Source organism: Diplotaxodon limnothrissa, linkage group LG22 (assembly GCF_057381915.1).
Source record: "Diplotaxodon limnothrissa isolate DT_005_m linkage group LG22, D_limnothrissa_male_GT1.1, whole genome shotgun sequence".
Taxonomy (NCBI): domain Eukaryota; kingdom Metazoa; phylum Chordata; class Actinopteri; order Cichliformes; family Cichlidae; genus Diplotaxodon; species Diplotaxodon limnothrissa.
The window spans coordinates 21,865,116-21,889,147 of record NC_140616.1 but is presented as its reverse complement, the minus strand read 5'-3'; the positions used below and the strand labels follow the sequence as shown (position 1 = coordinate 21,889,147).

Genomic DNA, 24,032 nt, shown 5'->3' with positions numbered 1-24,032 from the left:
AAATAACTCAGATGGAAGAGATGGGAAAAAATGAATGTCATCCAAAAAAGGATCATATTTGATTATTGCAGCAGCATGTGGGGGATACATCAAATCATTCATTAAACTGTAATTAGCTGATAATCTGCCTGCATGACTGTACGTTTCATGAAGCACTGTACACTAATAAAGATTCATTCAGATGTTGCCAAAGGAAAGTTGTGAGGGGGATTGTCTGTGGGTGGGGCTGCCGAAAAACGATCAGCCAATCAGAGGAAAACTTCCTGCAGCGACTTGTCTCTGCCACGTAGAGGAACAGCTGCACGTTTTCATGCCGCAGCAAGTCTGTTAGAAACTTTTTAGCTCTTTGTTCAACAGGCTGTTTCTTCTGAAAGCTGACTGTGTCAGCATGCTGCTGGTTGTGCTGAGCTGGCTCTGCTCCTTCATGCTGGTGTCCGTCAGCAGCGGGGGGAAGCTGCCCGAAGCTGAAGTGACGATAGAAGTTCTGCACAGACCTTTCCTCTGTCACCGAAAGTCCAAGTATGGAGACATTCTGCTGGTGCATCATGACGGATACTTTGAGAATGGCACCATGTTTTTCTCCAGGTTTGTTTCATGGCTAACGCGAGGCTTATAACGCTCAAATATGATGATGCAACTCTGTCAAGGAAGCAATGAAGGAGCTGGCTGAAGGAGAGATGCAGTGACGTCACCCTGGTTTCATAAACAGCTTTTATAGATTTAAAACTCTCGAATGTCGATGTTAGCATTTATCTGCAAGGGATACAAAGTTAAATGTTATGTCAAACATGAGGCCCGTGGGCCAAAATAGGCCGGGCAAAGACTCCAATCTGGTCCACTGAACACATAGCTGTAAAACTTTTAACTACTGCCAAAGACTTCCCCCAGGGCCATTCATACCACACCAAAGTTATTAAGTAATAGATAGTCAAATTATATGACAGAAAATTTTCAGTCTTTTCACTAAAATGAGCAAAAACTTTTTTTTTTTTAAATTACATGGTAAGCTACTAGCAACCAGAACTTTTTCTGTAATTTCATGGCCAAAGAGTCATGCTGACTGATTTCTTCCATGAACTACAGCAGAATTTCCTTATCATGTAGAAAAACTGAGTCATACTATTAAAAATTGCTTCTTTTCCTTATACTAAGACATGTGAACGATTCAATGTGTAGTTTAACTTCTTTACACAGACAGAAAGGGGAGTTTCACTGGTGGGCTGGACCAGTGAAGTGGCCTGTATGTGGCCCACGATGTAAAATGAGTTTGACGTCCCTGCTTTAGTGCAAGAGTGTCAAACATTAGGTCCATGGCCAAAAATGGGCCCAGCCAAGACTCCAGTGCCAGCTTTGGAAAATGTGATTAGGATCAATTTTGGACTTTTAACTGTATTTTAAGTTTTAGAGTAAAGACCTCCCCCATGGACAGTTGTATTACACCAAATTAACAGTTTAAAAATAAAATTAAATAATAATAATGTAAATTAATAATATTATTGTAAAGTAGATTTTCTGTGAACTAACAAATTCTTCTGTTTTATAATTACAGGACTGTCTGGGCAATGAGCTAGCAGAACATTTTTTATAATTGTACACATTTCTTTCTTACAATTAATGCCCAAAGAGTCGTGGCAACAGATGTTTTTCATTTACTAGAGAAATATATAACAATATATATCGGATGACGATATAAAAAAGTATGTTTCATTTTACGCTATCGTTTGTTTCGTGGTGTCGCAAAATAAACTGTTTACGGCAATATTTTTTCATTGTTTTGATGATCACTGTAGTGGCTATATTAATTTCTTCAAGTTCTCTCTTTCTCTTATATTTTATATAACCACACTACAGACGGACAAGTGCCTGTTTTTATGCGTTGTGGTTAGCAACAACTACGGTAAAACCATCGCGTGTCCGCTTGTTTATGTTCCACATAAACCTTTCACAATAAAGCTTAAGATCCTGTTGAGACTTTTCAAAATAAACTGAATCACGTGAAAGAGCAGATTATTAACGGATGAGAATTAAAAAGGAGCCGCCAGGTGCTAAAAAATAAACCTTAGACTCAAATAAATACTCACAAAGAAAACGGCGGCCTTTACAACTTATGTCTAAAAATGTATAGTTTCATGCATCGGTTAAAACACTTGACTCCGGGTAAAGGACGCGCAGCTGGAAACACTTCCCGCAAGACGAGCTGCCCGAGATTCACAGAATTTACAGAAATTGTTACATTTTTGTGATTTATATCGTTATCGGGACGATAGAACTCTTATATCGGGATATGAGATTTTGGTCATATCGCACAGCCCTACCTCTCGTGCATCCAATGCTGACAACAAGCAGCTTTAGTCTTCAGATTGGCTGGACCTCACAAATGTAAGGTTTTGACACTGGGTGGGTGGAAAAATAATATCCCTCTTCTTGAATTAATGAAAAATACTTTATTTATCCCATAAATAATAACATCGACTGCCAGATGACTCTCTGCCAGACAGATATTTTTTTTATGATGCAATAATACAGCTATTTTCTCTTGCTTTAGACTCAGGTGGTAAAAGTGACTCAGGAACACAGACACAAGGCTAACACAGGTCTTCAGAACCTCGCACTGATGCCATCAGGGTCTGCGTCCTTGCTGTAGTGTGTAGTTTCTCCAGCTGTCTTCTAACCAGGCCAGAAGACAAACAAGCAGGGGTGGTTCCTCAGATGTGGGGTGGATGTGGTTTTAATGAAGAATAAGTGGAGAACTCATTGAAGGTGATGAGGGTGTTTACTGAAGGAGGAGGCTGCAGAATGCCCTTCATGCTGCACTCTCCTCAGTTCCTTTTCTCCAGACATGAAGGCGTCTTTTTTTTTTTTAACAAGCAGTTCTTTCGGGTCACTGGTGATCAAGGTTTATTGTTCTTAAAGCAGCATACAGTTCCAGCTGGAAAGATAGTGTTCACTTGATATCTTCTGAGATGGAGCTTGTCGATTTGTTAATGTTCTCTCAGTGGGGTTGGCTAGGTCCACAGTCTTTGAAATCACATAGAGCCTGCAGTAGAAAAACTGTCTGATTGGAGCATTCATATCAGCAGGAATCATTATAACTCTGAGAAAAGCATCATAATTTCCTTGACCTTTGATGACACCTCAGACCTTCTCTACATCTCAACTTTTCACTCTTTCGACACCTGTGTTTGTTGACCAGTCGAGTCAGCGGTGACAAGCAGCCAATCTGGTTCACTCTGGGCATCAGAGAAGCAATCAAAGGCTGGGATAAAGGCCTGCAAAACATGTGCTCAGGAGAGAAGAGAAAACTGGTCATACCTCCAGAACTGGCCTATGGGAAGGAAGGAAAAGGTACAGAAGCTTCATCCATATCTAAGAAGTTTCACTGCATGTTTTATGACACGGTCTTCTTGGTGTCTCCAATTCTCACAGTGTGACATTATTATGCACGCATCTTATTATACTTGTCTTTCTTGTTCTTTTTAATTGCTTTCTAGGAATGAATTCATTCAATGTCTCTGAATGAAGGTTTCATTCAGTGACATTAGTCCACTTATTCTCTACGTGGAGCATGTGAACAATACTGTGCTTTTTTTGTCCGGTAAGCACAAACCACTCTAACCCATAACATCTGTCTCTTCTGTTTCTAACTAACCTTTCTAATGCCAACAGATTCACAGCAATAGATTTGCTTTTTATTCCTTTTTACCATCTGTGTTCTTCAACGGAAGAAAACTTCCTGGATGCTTACTGGAAGTTTTGGCAATATTCAATTTCAGTTTGAACTGACATCTCTGCCCATTACCCTCCTGTTCTCTGTATTCAGGTAAGATTCCACCTGAAAGCACGCTTACCTTTATCATCGAGGTGCTACAGATCAGAAATGGACCTAGGTCACATGAGTCCTTTCAGGAAATGGACCTCAACGATGACTGGAAGCTCTCCAAGCATGAGGTGAAGATAACCATTGAAAACACATATGAAGTTACATGGATCGGTTACATATCCCATGTCACTCTAGACTTTACTTTCTGTACAAAGAGGAAAAAGTGTGATTTCTAATTCATTTTATTATGTTTGTACTTAAGTCCCAGTCATCCTGTTCTTTTCATGTCTGCCAGGTGAAAGAGTATCTAAGGAAGGAGTTTGAGCGTCACGGCTACCCTCCCAACGACACTCTACACGAGAACATGGCGGAGGATATCTTTGCCAAAGAGGATGAGAACAAGGACGGTTTTATATCCTCTAGAGAGTTCACTTACAAACACGATGAACTGTGAAGTCCCATGAAGCGCTGGTTTGTGTTTCGTGGTGGAAATCCTTGTCAGAGACTCTTTGAGGTTATTTTTGTCTGTTTCAGTTTTACAGAAGCTTTAAGTCTGTGTTGCGTGACGCTGTGTGTGGTTAAGTTTAGTTGCAGATTGTTTTTTAATTTTGTGATTTGTTTATGAAAATCCTTTTTGGGACCAAAGTTAGATATTTTCACAAGTCTAAATATCTGTGTGAAAACTGTCGTGAAATATCAGGTTAATGTTTTTTGCTCTTTTTTTATAAATGTAAATACATTTTGGGCAAACTTGGGAAGACTGAATTAATGTTGTGACACAATGAAGAATAACTCAAAACCACAGGAGAACTTTACCTGCTGTTTTAATGGGGTTTTTGAGATAACACACACATGTTTACAGCCCTGTTTGTGCAGCTTTGGGATTGTTTGAATGGATCAAGAGCCTCAACTCAAAAAAGGACCACTGTTTAAGGCAGATACATTTATTAGTTGTTGTTTTTTTTTAAGTAAAGTATCTGTGTAAACTTTTTAGTTGCTTTGGTTTATTTGTTGGTGACAGATCAAACCAACAGGTGGCACTGTCCTCCCATGTGTTAGTGTTGGTTAATACATGAGGGGCAAGAAAATGGTACACCTAGTTACCCAATTGCCGCCACCAAGGCAAGTGCTGAGACTGAGGTATGTTTGCTTGTCTTTAGCAACGTAGTCACAAAAACTGCCTGCTTGAAAGCAAATTTTACAACTACAAGTGCACAGAGATGATGGTTAACATATTACAAACTGTCAAGAGTCATGTTAGCGATAATTAATGGAAGACCCTGTTCTTCTAGCCTGTGTGTAGAGTCTGAATGGAGCTTATGAGCACAAGCAGGGCGAGTGCTTCTCCTCTCACGCACACAAAACATTCTGTACTTGAAAAGGTCAGAGGTCACATAGTCAGAATAAGACGGGTCCTTGTTTTGATGCTTTGAAAATGCACAACCACACGCACACACACAAATGCACCAAACACAACAACACACACACACAAAGCCTCCATCCATGCAAGTCCATGGCAGTAATGTCAGTTTAACTGTGAGGACTCGTAAGAAGGAGAAGGAATACTGAGATTTGTCCTTTTTTTGTTGCGTGTCACGGTGCTGAGATCATGACTCATCGGAGGTGTGTCCTGATCCCTGGTGGTTTGGGGTTCACTGTAAAAGAACAAGGAGGAAGAAAAACAGAGCTCAGCAGATGAGACTACAGTGCTGAGAAAAGAAAAGCTGAGGAGTAGTAACTTTGCTTTGTGGCTACCACTGTTTTCTTTGCTGGGGTAGATCCGTGGGAAAGGCTTGAATTCATCGGGTGGGGGTAAGTCTTCTACAGGGTGGAACTGGAACTTTGATTCAAAGTCATCCGCTGGAGTAAAGAAGATGCAGATTAGAAGTTTCTACCCTTTTAAAAAAAAAAACAATGTCCTTCTGCTGAGCAGCAAAAAGTAACTTTCAAAGTTTACATAAAAGTTATACATTTGAACAATAAAAATCCTTTTAAAATCTTACCTAAGCTCTGAAGATGTCCATTCCTGAGACTGGATGGGGGCATGGGAGGAGGTGGAGGAGGAGGAATGCGGGTGGACAACTCTGTGGTGGGGGAACGGGCGGGGGGAGCAGGAGGAGGAGCCAGTCGACCCACACCTGTTAATAAGTGGGCATCAGAAGAAAAAGAACATTTAAAATAAAAACAAAAAATATACATTTTATGGAATTTTGATTCCGCCTGGATGACCTCTGATTTCCTGCTTCTAAATATAGAAACTAAGGTTATTGTACTTTGCCGTATAAATCTTAGAAATATAATGTTGAACCGGATGCTTACTCTGAATGGCATTATCTTGGCCTCCAGTAACACTGTGAGGAATCTTGGATTTGTTTTTGACCAGGATATGTCCTTCATTGCGCGTATTAAACAAATACGTAGGACTGCTTAGTTCCATTTATAAAATATCTCTAGAATTAAAAATATCCTGTCTCAGAGTGATGCTGAAAAACTAGTTAATGCATTTAAAACTTCTAGGCTGGACTACTGTAATTCATTATTATCAGGCTGTCCTAAAACTCCCTGAAAAGCCTCCAGCTGAACAAGAGTATTGAAAGCAACAAGAAAGTGAGAGTATATTTCTCCTATACTGGTTTCTCTTTACTGGCTCCCCTGTTACACCCAGAATCAGATTTAAAATCATTCTCCTCACATACAAGGTCTCGAATAATCAGGCCCCATCATATCTTAAATCTCGTCTGAAGACTCACCCTTTCAGTTTGGCTTTTAAACCCAGTATAGAATGGTAATTTCATTTGGATTTCATTGCCTTTTTATATTGTTACTGTTATTTCAACTTGTATTTTATTTTTAGCATTTATGTTTTTATTGTTTTAGTTCTGTTCAGCACTTTGGTCAGTGCTCACTGTTTTTAAAGCGCTTTTTAAATAAAGTTGGCTTGGCTTAAAGACCTCATAATACCGTATCACCCCAACAGAGCACTTCACTCTCAGACTGCGGGCTTACTTGTGGTTTGTTTGGTATTTAAAAGTCGAATGGGAGCGGAAGAGCCTTCAGCTTTCAGACCCTTCGTCTGTGGAACCAGCTTTCAGTTTGGATTCAGGAGACAGACACCCTCTCTACTTTTAAGATTAGGCTTAGAACTTTCCTTTTTGATAAAGCTTTTAGGGCTGGATCAGCAGTCCTAACACCTGTTTTTCTTTCCACTCACAATGTGTTTATACACCCCTCTGCATGTAATCATTAGTTATCATTAATCTCTGGCTCTCTTCCACACCATGTCTTTGTAACGTCCTCCTCCCCTCACTCCCAACTACTCACGGCAGATGGCTGTCCCTCCCTGAGCCTGGTTCTGCCAGAAGTTTCTTCCTTTTGAAAGTGAGTTTTTCCTTCCCACTGTTGCCAGTTGTTCATAAGGGCTCATCTAATTATTGAGATTGTCTCTGTTTTCTCTGTATTATTGTATTGCTCTTTACCTTACAATGTAAAATGCCTGAAGGGAACTGTTGTTGGGATTTGGCGCTATATAAATAAAACTGAATTTAACTGAATTAAATTGCTTTTGAGAAGCTTCGAGTCTGGCCTGTAGACACTGGAGAGGAATAGAGAAAACACTGTGGAAGGATAGACTTCAGAACCTAATCAGCACACCAGCTGTGATATACACTCATTTTTCTGCACAAAGATAAACCGGGTGTCACCAATTTTCCTATTTTCATTTTATGCTGGTTAACTGCCTATAAATGCTTAAGGTTGGTTTTTTACAAGATAAAAACATCTTAAAGTATAACATTGTGTAACAGAGCTTCTTCAGCTAGTAAATATCAACTTTCTACTCTACACTGTGGCATCTATGTATGGGATCAATCATGTAAATGTTCTCAAAAAAGGCTAATAATACTATAATAGGTCTATCTCACCCTGTCAGAACTGTTACCATCAGGTAGACAGTACTGAACAAGTAAAACAAGCAGAAACAGACTGAATAACAGCTTTTATCCCAGTTCTATACAGGCATTAGATGCTGCAATGGCCACACGTGTTTTGTGCAAGAAGGGGTTGTGAGAATGGAGGAAGGCTGCTTTTGACTTTTGTATTTACTTTTATCTCTTATACAGTTTTATGTCGTTTTTATGATGTGAGTGATCTTTGCACTGTTGAGATTGAGGCTAATTATGCTGTACTTGTTGCATGTAATAGTGGCAATAAAGATATTCTAATCTACATGGATGGGTTTAAACCTGTCTTCTTTCTTATGGCAAAAAGGGCTTGACTCCTCTGGTACAAAAAGATACCAGATTCTATTGAACTTTGACCCTCTCCAAAAAATGACGCCACTACTTACCTGATTTATCTCAGTAGACACTTCCTAATGAGTTAATTACCTTAACCATTATGTAATCCACATTTAGAGTAAAGTATGGCTAGGTATGATTTAGGATAAGATATTGTCCCTTAGTCTCTCAGTCAGGTCCTCCACCTCAAACATCATGTCCAGTTTTAAAAAGCACATAGCAATGGTGAAACTGCTCTTGAAGCTTGGGGCTTCACAACAACCCTTCGCTAACCAGTCGGTGAAGTCACAGTAGCTACTTCCATCTTTTACAACTATTATTGGGAACTTTCTTAGGCCACACCCTTAGCTGAACTTGTTTTCTGATCTCTAAAACATTGCTTCAGCGCAATCGTTTTCTTTCAGATTTTCTTTTAATTTTCCTTCTTTTTATATCATCACCATTAATATATCGAGTCAGCTCCATTTACATGACTGAATCATTTCTCGCATAAAGACAGAATTCAAAAGATTTTCCAAAGGCATGAAGCAGTGGTTTAAACTTTTTATCTTTCATACAGACTTTATCCGTTTCAATTATGGAAAAAACATGTAACAGGCAACAGGTTTATATTTATAAACACAAGTGGCATTAAAGAAGCATTTTTACATCCTGTTGTCCACCTACCTGCACTCCTGGGTATAGCTGGTGGCCGTCGCGTGGGAGCGTTGCAAGGGTATGAGGGAGGCAGAGAGCGCATTGCTGGGGAAGGCACTGGAGCCACTTTGGGTGGTGGTGGAGGTAGGGTAGACGGGCAGCTTGGAGTAATGGAAGGTGGCAGAGAGGGAGGCGGAGGTGGGGGAGGCGGTCCCAGGGGGCTGTCCCGAAGAACAGGGAACCTTGAAGTTTCAGAGTAGACTGCAGATGAAGGCGGAGAGTAGAAGTACCCCGAAGAATGGTCCCCTGGGATAGTTGACAGAGGCTGGACAGTTGGAGGCGGTGGTGGAGGAGGAGGAGCAGGAGGAGGAGAGGGCTGGGAGACAGATGAGTGTTGCGAGTGCTGGATGGGGAGCCACATGGGCTTGGTAGTCTGGGATGGAGGTGGAGGTGGAGGGCAGGAGGGGAGAGGGGGAGGCTTGTTACCTGGCCGGTCCTGGAAGGCCTGAGGCGGGGGAGGTGGGGGAGGAGCAGAGGGAGGGGCAGGTGGAAGGGGAGTGGAAGGAGGGAAAGGTGGCGGGTGCATGCTGCTGTGAGAGGGGGAGGGAGGAGCAGAGGCCGAGGGGGCGAGTAGGCGGTGGACGGAGGTTTGGATCTCCGCTTTCCTGTCGGGTTCAGGGAAGCTGCTGGAGTCGGCCGATGAAGGAGGGTTCCACAGAGGCTTCAGAGAGACTGATGAGCTCGATCGAGACACTTAAACAGAACAAACACACCCAAGAGGAGCCATTTGAAAGGGAAAAAATGTTATTGTGACTACTGACAAATCATAAATATATCTATGAGCAAGAATATGACATTTTGCACCAACCTCTGGTTTTGCCTGCTAGGTCTCTTTGTCCTGTAGGCCTGAGAGTGGGGAACCCTCCAGCAAATAGCCCACTCAATGATGGCCCCACGGGTGCCATGCCACCCGATGAGGCCTGAGAAGTGCCAGCATTTCCAGATAAATCTCCTGTGCTAGCCTTGGAATCTGGGGAACGCCATGTGCACATGTTAGTAATGAAATAACAGCAGTGCAAAGGCATGAAAGCTTAATAAATCATGTGGTCAATCACAATATTTGGTCTAATATCATTATAAATGTATTCACTACATAACATTGTATATCTTATAAGCTCATGAGTTTTGTCCCAACAAGAGCTTGTTTTTAGTGCTGGAAAAAACCTAATGAAGCTAACATCAAAAACTCAAACATGTGCAACTTTCACACCACCACACTTACCTAACCTCCCAATATTATTAGCCCCCTGAGAAAATGACCACTGCTGTGCAATGATGTGCTTTAACTTTGTAATGCTCAAAGCTTTTAAAAATCAAGTTAAAACTGAAGCTTCCAATTTACATAAATTGGAAGCTTCAGTGAGGGGCTGAGCTGTCGCTTGATTAAAGCATCATGCCAAAATCAAAAACAAATCAGTTTAGACTTAAGAAAGAATTGCTGATGCTTACAAAACAGGAGATGAATATACAAAGTTATCACCACCATTCCCAGTGTCAAGAAGTCCAGTGAGTGCTATGTATCATTAAAAACTTCAAAGAGAGCCGCACAGTACAGAACAAGTCTGGCAGAGGTAAGAAGCAAAAGATCTCAAAGAATCTGATACTGATGAATGACTGTATTCAGAAACTGTCAGACTGTCTCACGGAAGATATTCACTAGAACCCTGCACAGGAATAGAGTCTGAGGTTACAGAACAAGAAAAACTCAACTTTTGCAAAAGAAACACCTTCAGGCCAGACTGGAGTAGGCCAAGTACAATCTGGAGAAAGATTTTGTAAACTGGAAACATGTCCTTTAGTCAGATGAGATTAAACCAGAGCTCTGCTTACTCTGCTTAAGTTTGGAGAAAGAAGGGAGAGACGTACAACCCAAGAACAGGGTTCCCAAAGTGAAACACTGCGGTGTGGGTATTATGTTGTCGGGACCCTTCAGTGCATCTAGGAATCTCGCCAAGGTGGAAGGAATCATGAAGAAATAAGAATGTGTGAAGATCTTGTAGAAAACCTCAAGCAGTCAGTAGCAAACCTGGAAGAACCTCCAGAAGACCAAAGTCAACATTACTGACTGACTTGAAATCTACTGATAATATGTGGGTTGAACTGAAGACCCTGGTAGTTTTTCGTTTTGTAAAACTATTTTTTGTGCAAAGTCAAATAAGATAAGCATCCAAAAAATAAAACTACAATGTTTAGAAAAGCTATGTTAAAATCCCTTGCTCTGTTTAAAATGACTTGGAAATTAAAAATTTCAGAGGGTCCTAATGATCTTGTCTTCATCTATACACATAAAGGAATTAGTTACTGATTACTTTTTTCAAGTAACTTGACCAACACTGCACACAGCACGCACGCATATCTGTTTCACAGTCTTTAGTGATATTGCACAGGGTGTGTTGAGTGGTGACAGTGCACAGTGTTTTTGCCTTTTCTATTGTGTCAGTGTATATAATACCATCTGTCTGTTCTTCCTGCGTCTTAATCAGCTATAGGGCATTCCTTCCTGAAGCGTGCACTGGCCTTGTGAGTTCAAATATAGCACAAAGACACCAAACATCCCCCAGTCTTCTCCCCTTCTTTGTCCTTCACTTTAATATGTCGAGTGTTTCACGAGAACACATCACACTGGCATATTTCAAACTACAGACACACACTATATGAAGCACCCATTCACCTACGAGAGTGGCTGAGTGGGCGCTACTGTGATGTAAGGATGTAACATTTAGAGAAAACAAACTGAGTGTGTCTGTATATGTGCAGGCTATAGGATGGTCATGTTGTGGGACCTACTATTGACGACGGGGGCGCTGCGGTCGTTGACCTGCGTGACTTTCTTGAGCTTGGTTCCTTTCTGGATGTCTGCCAGCAGGGCATTCCTTCCACCACCTCCTCCTCCTCCGCTAAACTGGACCTTGGGAGGATCTAATGGACACTGAAGAAAAACAGAACAAAAAAGAAGTAAGAGTGGAGAGGATCACTTTTTTGTTTATGCAGACAGACGTTACTGCTGTATCCAGAATCTACTGAGCCATGTCTTTGCCCTGTTCGCTGGCTGCAGCAGCTCATTTAACAAGAGGACACTATGAGCCTGCTGGGGTAACGTAACACTCTTTTGCCACTGACAGCCTGCTGTCTGGGTTGTGTGTGTCTAAGTCAGTGTGTGTGTGTGTATACTAGCTCAATTAATAATGCAAATGAGCTCCAGATGGTCGATGATCAGCAAGAAGAACACAATGAGTGTTTGCAATTGCATAAGAGAGTTGCTGGAAGAATCTTATACCTGTGGCAGGGCAGCACTGGGTGGCGGTGGGGGTGGCGGGGCTGCTGGTGGAGGCGGAGGGGGAGGTGGGGGAACCGGCATGCCTCGGCCTCAAATACCTGGAGAAGACAAAGCGCACTCTATTGCAGGAAACCCTGTATGCAGTGCTTCGAGGTTTTTTATTTGCTCCGCGTCAGAAGAAGCTACTGTGTACTGGGTGCATTCGATGACCTGTCACCCTCTTCCCCTGAACAGGAAGAGCTTTCACCACCATACAGCACAAAACAGGAAACAGCAAAGCGCTCCATCCTCTCCAGAGAAATCTGACACATCTCCTCCTTTTCCCACAATGCCCCATGGCAGATTACTTCAGGCTAGAACAATGGAGAGTGTTGTGTGAACAGTAATGGACCCCTACCCTTTATTCGAGTCAGTGTCCAAAGGCATTTACTGCAGTAACTGTATGGAACTTCATGGAAAAGAAATTAAGGAAAGTCCAGAGGAAACAACAACAGTGTCCCAACACACTGTTCTATTCTTTTATGTTTCAGGTTGTACTGAGTGTAACTGTGCAAAGAAAGCTTTTAAGAGCTACTGGTTCAGTAATCAAAGCCCCGCTAAATGTCCACTACAACAGCGTTCCAGGAAACAGCTTGCGTACAGAGTCATGTCACATGTTTCAGCTTCTACAGCTAGTAAATGGTCCACAGTGACAGTCGCTGACATGTCCACCCACCATCTTGACATCATGCATTTTTGATAAGCTGTCTTCCTCGGCTGACCGGCTGAAAACAGCCTGAGGTTTGTGCACAAACCTCAGGCTGTGGAATTTGCACATGCTCCTCTTTAGCAATTTAATAAAGCACACAACAGAACCTGTTTTTGTTGAACACATCTCTCTTGTCGTCTGGGGGAAGAGAACTAAGCACAATTACTCAAGTACACTATTTCAGTCCAAATTTAAACTTGTGTACTTTATTTGATGGTTTTATTCAGTTACAAGTTCCCCTACACTTTCAATACATTGATCTTCAAATGGCGTAATTAATTTTTGGATTGGTTTGGGAACATTTGCTTACTTCTTATTCCATTTAAAGCCTTGTTGTATTAGACAGGAGAAGCTGGAAACACAACTGTTTTCCGACATCAGGATAGTTTCACTTGTTGGAAATAGTTTTCAAACATGTAAACATATGATGACATCATAATATGGTTCTTTATTGTGGATTAAACAACTAAGCAGCACAGAAAGTATATTGAAATTACCTGAACTGTTAAGCTTTAGTGCCATAAAATGCTTAAGTTATCCAAAGACAAGAGATATTAAAAGCACTGTCAATAAACATAAGTGCACAATAAGTGCTTTTAATTAAGTAATTTTATGGCTAGCAAATACCTTTACTTGAATATGTTTTTGTAATGGAAGTAACGGATCTGAATCATGCTACTGGTATTCTGTCTGTGTGCAGTTCATGCTTTCCCTCTTTGCAAGTGGCAGGCTGTCCTCCGTTGCTATTTCTATCTTCATAACCGTGTCAAGCAGCCTCAGTGACACTGCCAGTTTAGCTCTCTAAAGGGGGGAAGCTGGACACCGGTCAGCTGAGGTCTTCCAGAACAGGTGGGGAAGTAAGTGAGGTGAGTACACCTCTCACAGCAGTTGTTGCTTTTCTTTGTACCTCAAGTATGAGCTTAATCTTCCCCAGAAAGAAGATCTGATATGACAGCTGCTGCAGCCAAAAAAAAGATGGATCACACTTTTTATTTTCTAGTAATTTATTTCCATATTTTATAATCGTTACAAAAATCCCAACCAATTTGTGATACGTCTTCACAAAGAATGGCTGATTTTGCAAACCCAGCCCAAGAATAACAGCCAGGATTAGCACAACACAGTGGTTTTAAGTAATGTCCATGTATGTTTTATTTATTTATATTTTTATATTATTCATTCATTAATTTATTATTATTATTATTCATTCATTATTGCCCATTTTTGTAATGCAAAATGTATCTGAAAGGACATTTAAAAAAGGGTGGGTACACTTGATGCTCCATGCCTGTGCAGGGAGCTCGAATAAATCCAATTCATCTGCTATAAACATTTCTATTTGGACCTGCATTTTTAAACATTTCATTACAAACTTCTGTGAGAATAAAAACATTAAACCGTTACATGCAAAAGTGCACTCGTTAAGAAATCGCCCTACCTTCAGAAAATGTCAGAACTTCACCTGTTTGCAGAGAGAACTTCAGTGTGGTCCGTTAGCGCAGTGCCCTCTGCATAGCGGGACACTTGTGAGAAAGTTTCCAGGTTATATTTAGTCAAATGAGGACACTTCGTATCACACGCCTGGGTTGTGGTGCTCTTGCAGATATCTTAAAAAGTTCCACAAACTTTATTTTGCTTAATTTTTGAGTTTATAGCGGAGACGCTGACGACACTGCAGCACAACAGCCCTGGCTGTTTTCGGTTTATTCTCTTGGGAGCGCAGCGTCGGGGGCGCACAGAGTAAAGCCACACCTCACTGCTCCACAGTCAACGACACAGAGACACACACAGAGAGAGAGAGAGAGAAACAGGATCAGTGTCGTTGGCTTCGTCCGTGCTGAAGGAGCCAAAAGACTTTCCCTCTTATTGAGTTACACCAGTGGAAGGAGACAAGCATTGTGTATCCACGACTGTGGGTTCTGACTGCGCGGTAAAGACGTCTGAAGTAAATTCTTTGCCCCCTACAAAACTACAGTTTGTTTTTTCTAAGTATATCTTCCTCCTGTTCATTGCAGTTTGTTGCTGTATGACAGTCTACTGGCGGTACATTATTGCCCCTTGTGTTGAAGATATGGTATTACAAGTCGGTCTTATTCATTTGTGCACGCACAACTTCACACTTACACGTTTAACTGTTGCACTTTAGCAGCTATGAGACAGCCGACAATAAATATGGTGTCATTGTAAAAAGTATATCAATTATAACCTTTGACATGCACTGTGCACACACACAGATACACACCTTAAACAGTGACAGAAGAATGCCGCGACACTGGCATACTCCTCCTTTTAACTACCTGTGATTCACACCTGGGCTTAACATCTACTACCTGCTTTATTTAATTAGCTGTAATTCCTTGTGAGTGCTTTTTTTTAGACATTGTGATGAGAACACACAAGGTTGTCACTCTCAACACAGCTGCCAAATTTACTGACATGTTTTTAGGTGGGGTGTTTTTTGCTTTACTCCATCTTCAGATTTTCTTATTTATTTCCTTATTTGGTGTTATTGTTGTTGTTATTGATGGGCTTTGCTGTGTTAAAGTTGTTTTTAATGGGGACGAAGAAGCAAACTTTGCACTGCGTGGGTTAATCCATCAACAAATGGGGATTCGTGAAGCACACAGACACACACCAATCAGCTGTAGCAGATGTCAGATTTATTTCTCATATTTTGCCTTCATGTAAAACTATTCAGAGGCCATCCAAAAGCAGAGAAGTCTTAAAAAGAAATTAACATCACTTCCTTGTCCTCATTTCATCTGCCTGGATATTTCAGCAGTGATGGCTTTGCTAAAGGTTTTGTGCAATATGTCAATTTGAATCCTTCATTGAAGTATTTTATGCATTTTGCTGACAAGTTTTGTGCATCTGATTAAGCACTGCTAACAAACCATTTTTTTCTCTCTCTGTTTTCTTCACACACACACACATAAAGGAACCATTTACACCTTCATAAACACCCTTATAGCCCTTATAAAAAGCACTGTAAAATTATTGTTACACATATCCTTCATTATTAGGTTTATATTATTAGATATTATTTTCTATTAATCTTATTACAGAAAAAATGTAAACATTTTATGAGCAGTTCCTTCCTGAAACACATATGGAGCACTGAAAGGAGAAAGGGCATTCCTGTTTTCTAAGTGTAATATTGCTGACACTGTTTTTTTGGCTTTCTGGCAAAGTGCATCAACAAATGTCTAAAATCATCCTTTTTTTCCAGTATTGGGCTAAAACTTGAATGCTCATCGTCTTCATTATCACCAACATATAAAAAAAGAAGAAAAAAAAGAAAAATCAGCAGAATTCCTGGCATGCTTCATGAGAGTGAAACATCTTCATAGACCTTGATTTCTTCTTCTCCTCCGTCTTCAAGCATCTCTGTAAAGCAGTCTTTGATCGCCCGGCTTTTTACTCCTTGCTGTCACCGTGCGTCCTCTCTCCCAGACGTCACGTTCTCTTTCTCTTTCTGCTCTATTGGAATAGTTGTACGGATCTTCTTCTTTTCTTTGAATCGGCCTGAGCGCGATATATTCATGTTCCTGCGACAAGTCTGCTCATTGAAGACCGAGTCCAGTTGGGAGTCGTCGAAGGTTTCATCGCTGAGCAGGCTGGAGCTGTTGTTGGACACCGGCTGGGAGGCCTTGGAGGCTGCAGGAGAGGATTTTGCCCAAGGGTCAAAGTTCACATCAAAGGCTTGATCCTTGGGGGCCTTTTTCTTTGGCAGGAATGCCTTCCACCATGGGGTCCTCTCTGTCATCTTTGACTAAAGGGATGCAGTGACCTGTAAAGAGGAACGCAACCCATCAATAATTTTTAAGATTTTATCATCTTTTACAGTATTTGTCCTTTAATATAATCCAATTTGAGGGGCCAGTTTGTCATTCTTTTATCATATATATATATATATATATATATATATATATATAGTTGGTTTAGTATTCATGCTGTTCTACAGCCTTATGTCCACTCATAATTACTACAAGTGTAATTTCTGTTTTAATGTCTTAAATTACACTTTACCTAAATGTTTGCCTATCTACATATATTTTAGATGAGTGAGAGGTGTCTTGCCAACTAATCCTATGAATAACCAGTGTAACCATATTTAGCGTCGCTGTAAAACTGGTTTAATGAGTCTGAGAGTAGACGTGCAAACCCAAACCGAGATTCACAGGCGATCAATACGCAAAAAGGACTCAGAAACACTTATCCTACCTGTGTTGCAAGAGGTGGCGTGGACAGTTAAAACGACCCTAATAAAAGTGTCAGCGTCGGGCTTTTAATCGTGACGAGCTATCTATAAACAACATTCGGTGTCCTCTTCTTTACTGGCGCAACACCTGGAACAGCAGTGACAACAGTCCTTCAAAGGTTCGTAGACGTATCCATCTTACGCACGAGCCAAGTACTCTGTCTCCTTAAACTTCCCAGCAACAAAACCTTTTCTTTCTTTTATGTTGCTCTTATCAAACAACTCCGCTCTACTCCTCAGCAGTTCTTGATAAAAGAAAACAAATGAAGTGACAGACTAATAAGGAGCGGCTTACACTTAACCAGCAGGTTTCCGCCTCCGAAACTTTGATGAAGAAACACCTGTCCTCCATCCTGATTGGATTGGACCCTTTGCGCTTGTCACGTGAACACGGTTCAGGTGAATACATTGGGATGGTAGGCGGGGCGTGTCGTTGCACGGCAACACGACCCACGGGATCGTACAGCCTCCTCAGTAACAAAAAAAAAAAAGAAAAAAAGAAGAAGATTCCTTTGTCAAAGCGGCCCAACCCTAAGCCAGAGAGCCAAATTACGTTTCAGTGTTTGGACGTCCTGTTTTTTAGGCTCTGGCCTGTCGTGCAAAGGAGAAGAATGAGGTAGTGAAACGTTTATTCAACGAGTTAATAGCGCAATTAATACCCGTCGTGGCTGGATTGCTGCTCGGTAGCGTTCAGTTCAACCGCATGGATTTAAATTATAGCCTGAGTTAAAAATCATTACATTTCAGGTGTCTATTGGCGTCATTTTACTGCTCTAAACGTGCGCTAGTGCTGCTGTAAATTCAAATTTAATGGGAACAGTTTGGCTCTCCGCCAGATTCATTCAGTTTCATCCACCGAGGCACTCTCATGTGTTCCTTCCGGGTACATTTGCTTGTCCCTGCATTGTAGTTTGTCTCTGGAGTCTGTCACTAAGGCTCAATGTGTTATAATGTTACAGTTTTATTACTATTTCATTATTATTATTCATTAGAGGCTCAGCCTTTGACTTCACCTGTTATATACATGTATACATACATACACACACACACACACATACATACATACATACATACATACATATATATATATATATATATATATATATATATATATATATATATATATAAGTTTAAATAAATTGAACCCTGTTTGATGATGTTTCAGATCATCAAACAAATTTAAATATTAGAAAAAGATAAGAGGTAAACATAAAATGCAGTTTCCAACTGAAAGTGTTTGTTATTAAGGGGGCAAAAAATTCCAACCTACATCACCCTTTAAAAAGAAGTGATTGTCCCCTAACCCTAATAACTGGTTGGACCACCCTTAGCAGCAGCAACTGCAATCAAGCATTTGCAATAGCTCGCTTCGAGTCTTTTACAGTACTGTGGAGGACTTTTGGCCCATTCTTCTTTGCAGAATTGTTGTAGCAACATTGGAGGGTTTTTGAGCATGAACCGCCGTTTTGTTTTGGATCGCTGTCCTGCTGCAGAACCCAAATGCGCTTCAGCTTGAGGTCACAAACAGATGTCTGGACATTCTCTTTCAGGATGTTTTGGTAGACAGCAGAATTCATGGTTCCAGTTACAAAATCAAGTCTTGCTGGTCCTAAGGCAGCAAAACAGCCCCAGAAGATCACACTACCACATTTTGATGTTGGTGTGATGTTCCTTTTCTGAAATGCTGTGTTACTTTTACGCCAGATGCAACAGGACTTAAACTGTCCAAATAGTTCAACCTTGTATCGTCAGAATATTTTCCCAGGGTATTTTCTTGGGAGTCATCAAGATGTTTTCTAGCAAAACTGAGATGAACCTTTGTGTTCCTTTTGCTCAGCAGTGGTTAATCATCTTGGAACTGGGGCCATTTTAGCCCAGTCTCTTTCTTATGGTGGAGTCATGAACGCTTACCTTAACTGAGGCAATTAGGGCCTGCAATTTTTGCACTCATGACTGTGCACAGGTGCCCCGTCCAGCACATATCAGCAGAATGCAAGATGCAAGCTAGGACACTCAAGTGCCTGGGATAGTATACGGGAAGATCTGTGAGGCTAAGACTAGAAGTCTTTCAAGTCCCGATGGGATGAGGACAGCAGTCCTGTCCTGTGGGACTTTGAATTTAAGACTGACAAGGAGGTCCTGGCCAAGAAGCAGAAGACATTAGATGTGATAGATGAAGTACCACAGGCTGGAATAACAACTGGAGCAAAAGTGAAAGGTAAAGTCCAAAGTGGCTGATACGCAGATAGGTAGGCAGATACATAAATGTAAATTCAATGATTTTATTTTTCTATTTTATTTTCAGTATGAACACCAAGATCCAATTTGCCTTTTAACCCTTGCTAATTAGGGAAATTGCATCACCTCTTTGCTGCGCTTATGAAAGCAGTTTCTCTGACCATGGAATCCCACAATGGTTTCTGTGTGGCTTGCTGTCAACAGGGAATACCCAGTCTGAGCTGAGAAACACAGAAACAGAGATAGAAAGAATATCAGGGAATCCTTTCTATCTCCCTCCTCCGAAACACAGGTGAAAGTTGTTGCTATGGCAACGGGAAACTGTTTGCAGTTCCTCTTTGTCTCTCTCTTTCTGTTTCAGTCAGTGTCCTGCATAACTGGGAGACTCCCTCTCCTCCTCTCCCGTCTGGGCCGAAACTCTCTAGAGTTATTTCCTCTTTCCGGTGCGAACAGAAAGCTGGTTGTGTTTGTACTTTGTTGTTCCTGTGCTCAAACAGAGGTAACCGTGAATCCTTAACCGACCATCATTTATGCATTTTCACCCAAGTAAACAATACCATTTTTTACAGTACAATTTTTTTTTGCAACCTTGCACGTAAACATTTTTGTCTTAAATAAACTGATTGATAATGAACTGGCCTTTAAAACAGAAACACGATGCCTTCAAGTGTCATGTTTTGGCATTCCACTTGCTTTCGTGAAGCCATTTCTCACATTTGTGAAGCTGTTTTTTTGCCATTTTTGCCATGTGTGCCATATTTCAACTTAGAACTGCATCACATTATGCTATTATATTATATCTTCTCCCAGTCTTTTCTTCCAGCTTTCTCTCCTATATCGCTTCATCTGTTCTCCTCTCCCCTAATGCTGCAAGCAGCCTTGCTGAGAGTTGATATTTAACTTCAGCCCCACCAGATAAAGAAAGCACCCATGCAGTTATTTTGAGAGGAAGATCTACAAAATAAAGATTAGCTTCCAATCCCAAGAACACTGAACTGATTATTCAGGGTGAAAATACAGAGGAAGAGCATTTGTCCCTTGAAACAGTAAAGCATGTGGAGAATGTGAGTAGAAAACTTGAAGTTGCAACACACTGAAACAATGACCTTTATTGCAGGTGTTCCCTCCATTTGTATCTGTTTCTGTGTGGTTTGACTGTGTGCCATTAGAAACATAATAAATCAACACTTTTTTCTCACAGCCACACAGTCACAAGTATGCAGCAGCCATGCAGAGGAAATGAACACTTTTAGTCACTTTAGGGAGGTAATGTTTTAAAATACAAATAATTATTATATATTTGTGCTCTGTCAGGTATAAAAAATCATTTTTAAATGACTTTGAATGGAATTTAATCTAGTAAATGTGTACACTTGGGACTTGAATTTGAGTGCTCTTTTACTTTTTCCACTGGCAGGAAGTCATATATTGTCAGCAACATAGTATAACGTCCTAAACCTATATATAGATGTCATGACTCTTTAGTAGGTTATGACAGATTAAGACACAATGAGTTTACCATTAGGTTACAAGCCCATAAATAAACATTGACTCACATGCACACACAGTTCGACTTACGTGTGCCCATCTGCGCTCGTGTCTCCATACGCGATGACGTTGGTGCGTTTGCATCATACCTTATGCGTATGAGTGAAATTTGATAAACCTGAAAATCTTTTTTGAGTACTGAACAACTGGTTGAACCAAGGTGTGCTAGCCATGGGAAAGAGAGCAGGAAGGCAGCCAGTTAGACTGGTAGAGTCAGATAGAGAAAAAAAAAAGAAAAAGCAGCAGAGGAAGTGAGTGGTTACTGTATCTAAGGATAGTAATGATGTAAACAGAGGTCTGTCTGCAGACAACATGAACCCCTCTGAGCCCTAAAACCACAGGCCACCTCAGTGACAAATTCTGAATCACAGCCTAAAGACTATAGAGGTGAAATACCACTAAGAACTGGACCAACAAAAATAGTAACAGTTGTTTGTTACTTTGGGTGGAGTTTGGATTTGCATTGTATCTTTTTAATTAAACAGTTTGCATTCCTGGGATGTTTTCAGTCAATGTTTTTGGAACTATGAGTAAAGCAGCGAGAAACTCACCATAGCTTCACCTGTGATTGCTGACGTTATGAGAACGTCCAAGAATGCAGAAAGGAATCCAACAGCTCTCGGCCAATTTTCTTTCTATTTAATGTGTTTCTTTTCGTGAATGCAGATACACGCACATGAACCTAGAACTGCACCTACCCATGGTAACTTTGCACTGGCTTTGAAATGGTTGACCTTAATGTACAACACTGCTACATGTCAGATCTTAAAATTGCCTAATTCCAGTTGCCTTTATCTTTAGATCTTTCCATTATTTTTCTGATGATACAATACCTCCTGGCAATGGCTAAACAATCCTGAGATTCATAAATAGCACCAGAGAGTAATCAACAGACCACAATGTATTCTCTCTAAGGTGTTAGTAAAGGTATAAAATGTCACACAATGTTTTCAAACTGCAGTTATTATAACCGATTGTGCAGCCATTAATTCACTCAAGGACAGGCAGTAATGCAATGCACTTGCATTTATACAGTGCTTTAATCTCTTACTCACCACTCAAAGACTTTAGACTACAAGTCATATGTTTTTCACTTTCATACAGTGCTTTATCTACCTCGCATCCATGGCCAGTTTTGAATTGCCAATCAACTGAACGTGTCCAGGACTGTGGGAGCAAGCCAGGAAACCCACGCAGGGACAACATGCAAACTTCGAACCAGGAAACTGCTTGGTGCCAGGCAGCATTGCTAACCAATGACAAAACCAGCATTCGGTTGAATTTCTGACTGATCTACATTATTGTACAAAAGTCTTGAACCAACCAGCATTATCTCTGCTGTGTGGAGTGTGGTCATGTTGGAATCCATTACAATGTGGCTTATATCTGCCAAGGTCTTTACATTTTATTTACTGATTTTTTTGGTGGAAAATTATAATGGAAAGCCTTATAACTTGCAACGTATGATTCATACAAGGGTGGTGTGTCTGTGTCAAGCTGTAGAAAGTAACATAGGATTTCACGTAGGATGGTATTTAAAATACTGTGTCACAGTTGACCTCTGACCTGTCGCTCAGAGTCAAATTAAGCGATTTTAAATGACAATTGGTTTTCAGACTGACAGGAACAGGTTCACACGGGATCATTTTTGAGTACAGTTGATTAATTTTATTACGACTTTGTTATGTAAATTATAGTAAAATGTCCTAACTGTTTAAATTCATAACAATTTGAATACAAATACAATGTATCTGAATAAGTATTTTTTTGGAAAACAAACTGCCAGAAACTTCTTTAACTTGATACATATCACTGTCAAGTGTGTTTAAATGAGTTTCAGCAGGGCAAATAACAAAAGGCTGCACTTTGCACTTGTTTTTACTGCACTACAAACGTGTTTGTTAAGCCACTTAACACTGACCTTTGAACCATTTAAGCATAAAAAGGCACCTAACTCAAGCGATGAATCAGTGTTATGTCTACAGCTTAGCAAAGAACCAGTTTTAAAATGTAACTTCGGGCACTTTGTTATGAGCAGCCTGTAACAAAAACACAGAGTTTGTTTCAGTTTTTTTAGTCAAATCTATGAACAACGCCAAAGAAAACACAGTTTGACAGGCATAAAATTCTGTTTTTGCAACAACAAAGTGATTCCCAAAGAGCTATTAGCTAAAAACTGGGCATAACACCACATGCTCTTTAGAAAATGCCAGGAAACTGGACAAGTTCAGGCAGAAAAAGAAGTGGCCGGCCTAAAAAAACTATGTACAGCAGATGAACAGTATCTGAAAGTCATGTCCATAAGAAAGAGGAATAAAACCAGCCAAGATCTAACACAGGACCTGAGAGATCCATCTGACCCTGCAGTTGATCCATCTACTGTTCACTGAAACCTCTTTAAAAAAAAATGGCCTCAGTGGAAGGGTGGATCTCATGAAGCTATTCTTAATGAAGGGAAATGGGAAGAAGAGACTGTCAAATTACACAGTATTGGACTGAAAATCAGTATCAACAGGTGTTATGGAATGATGGATCCAAATCAAATTATTTGTTACAAATCATCATCAATAAGTAGAGGGAAAGAAATGACACCAAGAAATGAGGGGTGGCTGAAGACTTTTGTACTGTATTATACAATCCTTTATCCTCCACATCAAAAAATGTGAAAGCAGTTGTGAAAAAAGCAAAAAGCATGTGGCTGTATTAGTGAAATCATTAAGAAACATTAAACAAACATGAAGGAGACTTTAAAAGAAGGAGCAAGCTGTGTGTCCTGGTCCCAGGCTTTCTAAGTTTTGGGCCTGTTTTGAGTTTTCTTTATCCTGGTATTTTTGATTATCTGTGGCCTAAGGGTTAGTCTTTTATGTTCTGGTTTCATACTTTAAGTATTATTTATTGGTTTCAGTGTGTTACAGGAATCCCTGGTTATTCCTGCCTAAATGTGTTTCTGTCTCTTGTCTGTGTTTGTTTACCTTTCTGTCTTTGTGTCATGTCTGCCTTTCTTTTCTTGTATTCTGTTCCTTCCTTCTTTTTTTGGGGTTTGTCTCCACTAAGCCTCGTGCCGAGTTTTACTTCCTCCGATGTCAATATGTTAGTGATCCCCAGCTGTGTTCCCACCTGTTTCCCATCCTCTTGTTATCCTGTGTTTG

At 40.5% G+C, this 24,032-nt stretch overlaps 3 protein-coding genes across 3 annotated transcripts; 1 reads left to right on the top strand and 2 right to left on the bottom strand.

The window, feature by feature from the left end:
- The first annotated feature begins 388 nt into the window (after positions 1–388).
- LOC146609927 (peptidyl-prolyl cis-trans isomerase FKBP14-like) lies at positions 389–4,330 on the top strand. The gene is made up of 4 exons (XM_085346579.1): positions 389–585; positions 3,194–3,345; positions 3,821–3,948; positions 4,116–4,330. The coding sequence occupies exons 1-4, from the start codon at positions 389–391 to the stop codon at positions 4,272–4,274; spliced, it is 636 nt and encodes a 211-aa protein (XP_085202705.1). The 3' UTR covers positions 4,275–4,330.
- A 310-nt stretch (positions 4,331–4,640) lies between these two features.
- Positions 4,641–14,556, bottom strand: wipf3 (WAS/WASL interacting protein family member 3). The gene is made up of 8 exons (XM_085346617.1): positions 14,275–14,556; positions 12,089–12,186; positions 11,599–11,740; positions 9,620–9,781; positions 8,782–9,504; positions 5,824–5,958; positions 5,576–5,680; positions 4,641–5,475 (listed from the first exon to the last, which is right to left on the bottom strand). Exons 2-8 carry the CDS (start codon positions 12,167–12,169, stop codon positions 5,435–5,437), a joined length of 1,389 nt encoding a protein of 462 aa, XP_085202743.1. The 5' UTR covers positions 12,170–12,186; positions 14,275–14,556; the 3' UTR covers positions 4,641–5,434.
- Positions 14,557–16,266: 1,710 nt separating this feature from the next.
- LOC146609925 (proline-rich protein 15-like) lies at positions 16,267–16,602 on the bottom strand. Its single transcript, XM_085345800.1, has one exon. It carries the CDS (start codon positions 16,600–16,602, stop codon positions 16,267–16,269), a length of 336 nt encoding a protein of 111 aa, XP_085201926.1.
- Between the last annotated feature and the right edge of the window lie 7,430 nt (positions 16,603–24,032).

Excerpts from the sequence above, each read along its gene's own strand:
- LOC146609927 (XM_085346579.1), top strand. The coding sequence starts at position 389 with ATGCTGCTGGTTGTGCTGAGCTGGCTCTGCTCCTTCATGCTGGTGTCC. Across the intron at positions 586-3,193 it reads GGCACCATGTTTTTCTCCAG|TCGAGTCAGCGGTGACAAGC; the intron begins GTTTGTTTCATG and ends TTTGTTGACCAG. Across the intron at positions 3,949-4,115 it reads GGAAGCTCTCCAAGCATGAG|GTGAAAGAGTATCTAAGGAA; the intron begins GTGAAGATAACC and ends CATGTCTGCCAG.
- wipf3 (XM_085346617.1), bottom strand. The coding sequence starts at position 12,169 with ATGCCGGTTCCCCCACCTCCCCCTCCGCCTCCACCAGCAGCCCCGCCA. Across the intron at positions 9,505-9,619 it reads CCTAGCAGGCAAAACCAGAG|TGTCTCGATCGAGCTCATCA; the intron begins GTTGGTGCAAAA and ends GTTCTGTTTAAG. Across the intron at positions 5,476-5,575 it reads CCCCAGCAAAGAAAACAGTG|TGAACCCCAAACCACCAGGG; the intron begins GTAGCCACAAAG and ends GTTCTTTTACAG.
- LOC146609925 (XM_085345800.1), bottom strand. The coding sequence starts at position 16,602 with ATGACAGAGAGGACCCCATGGTGGAAGGCATTCCTGCCAAAGAAAAAG.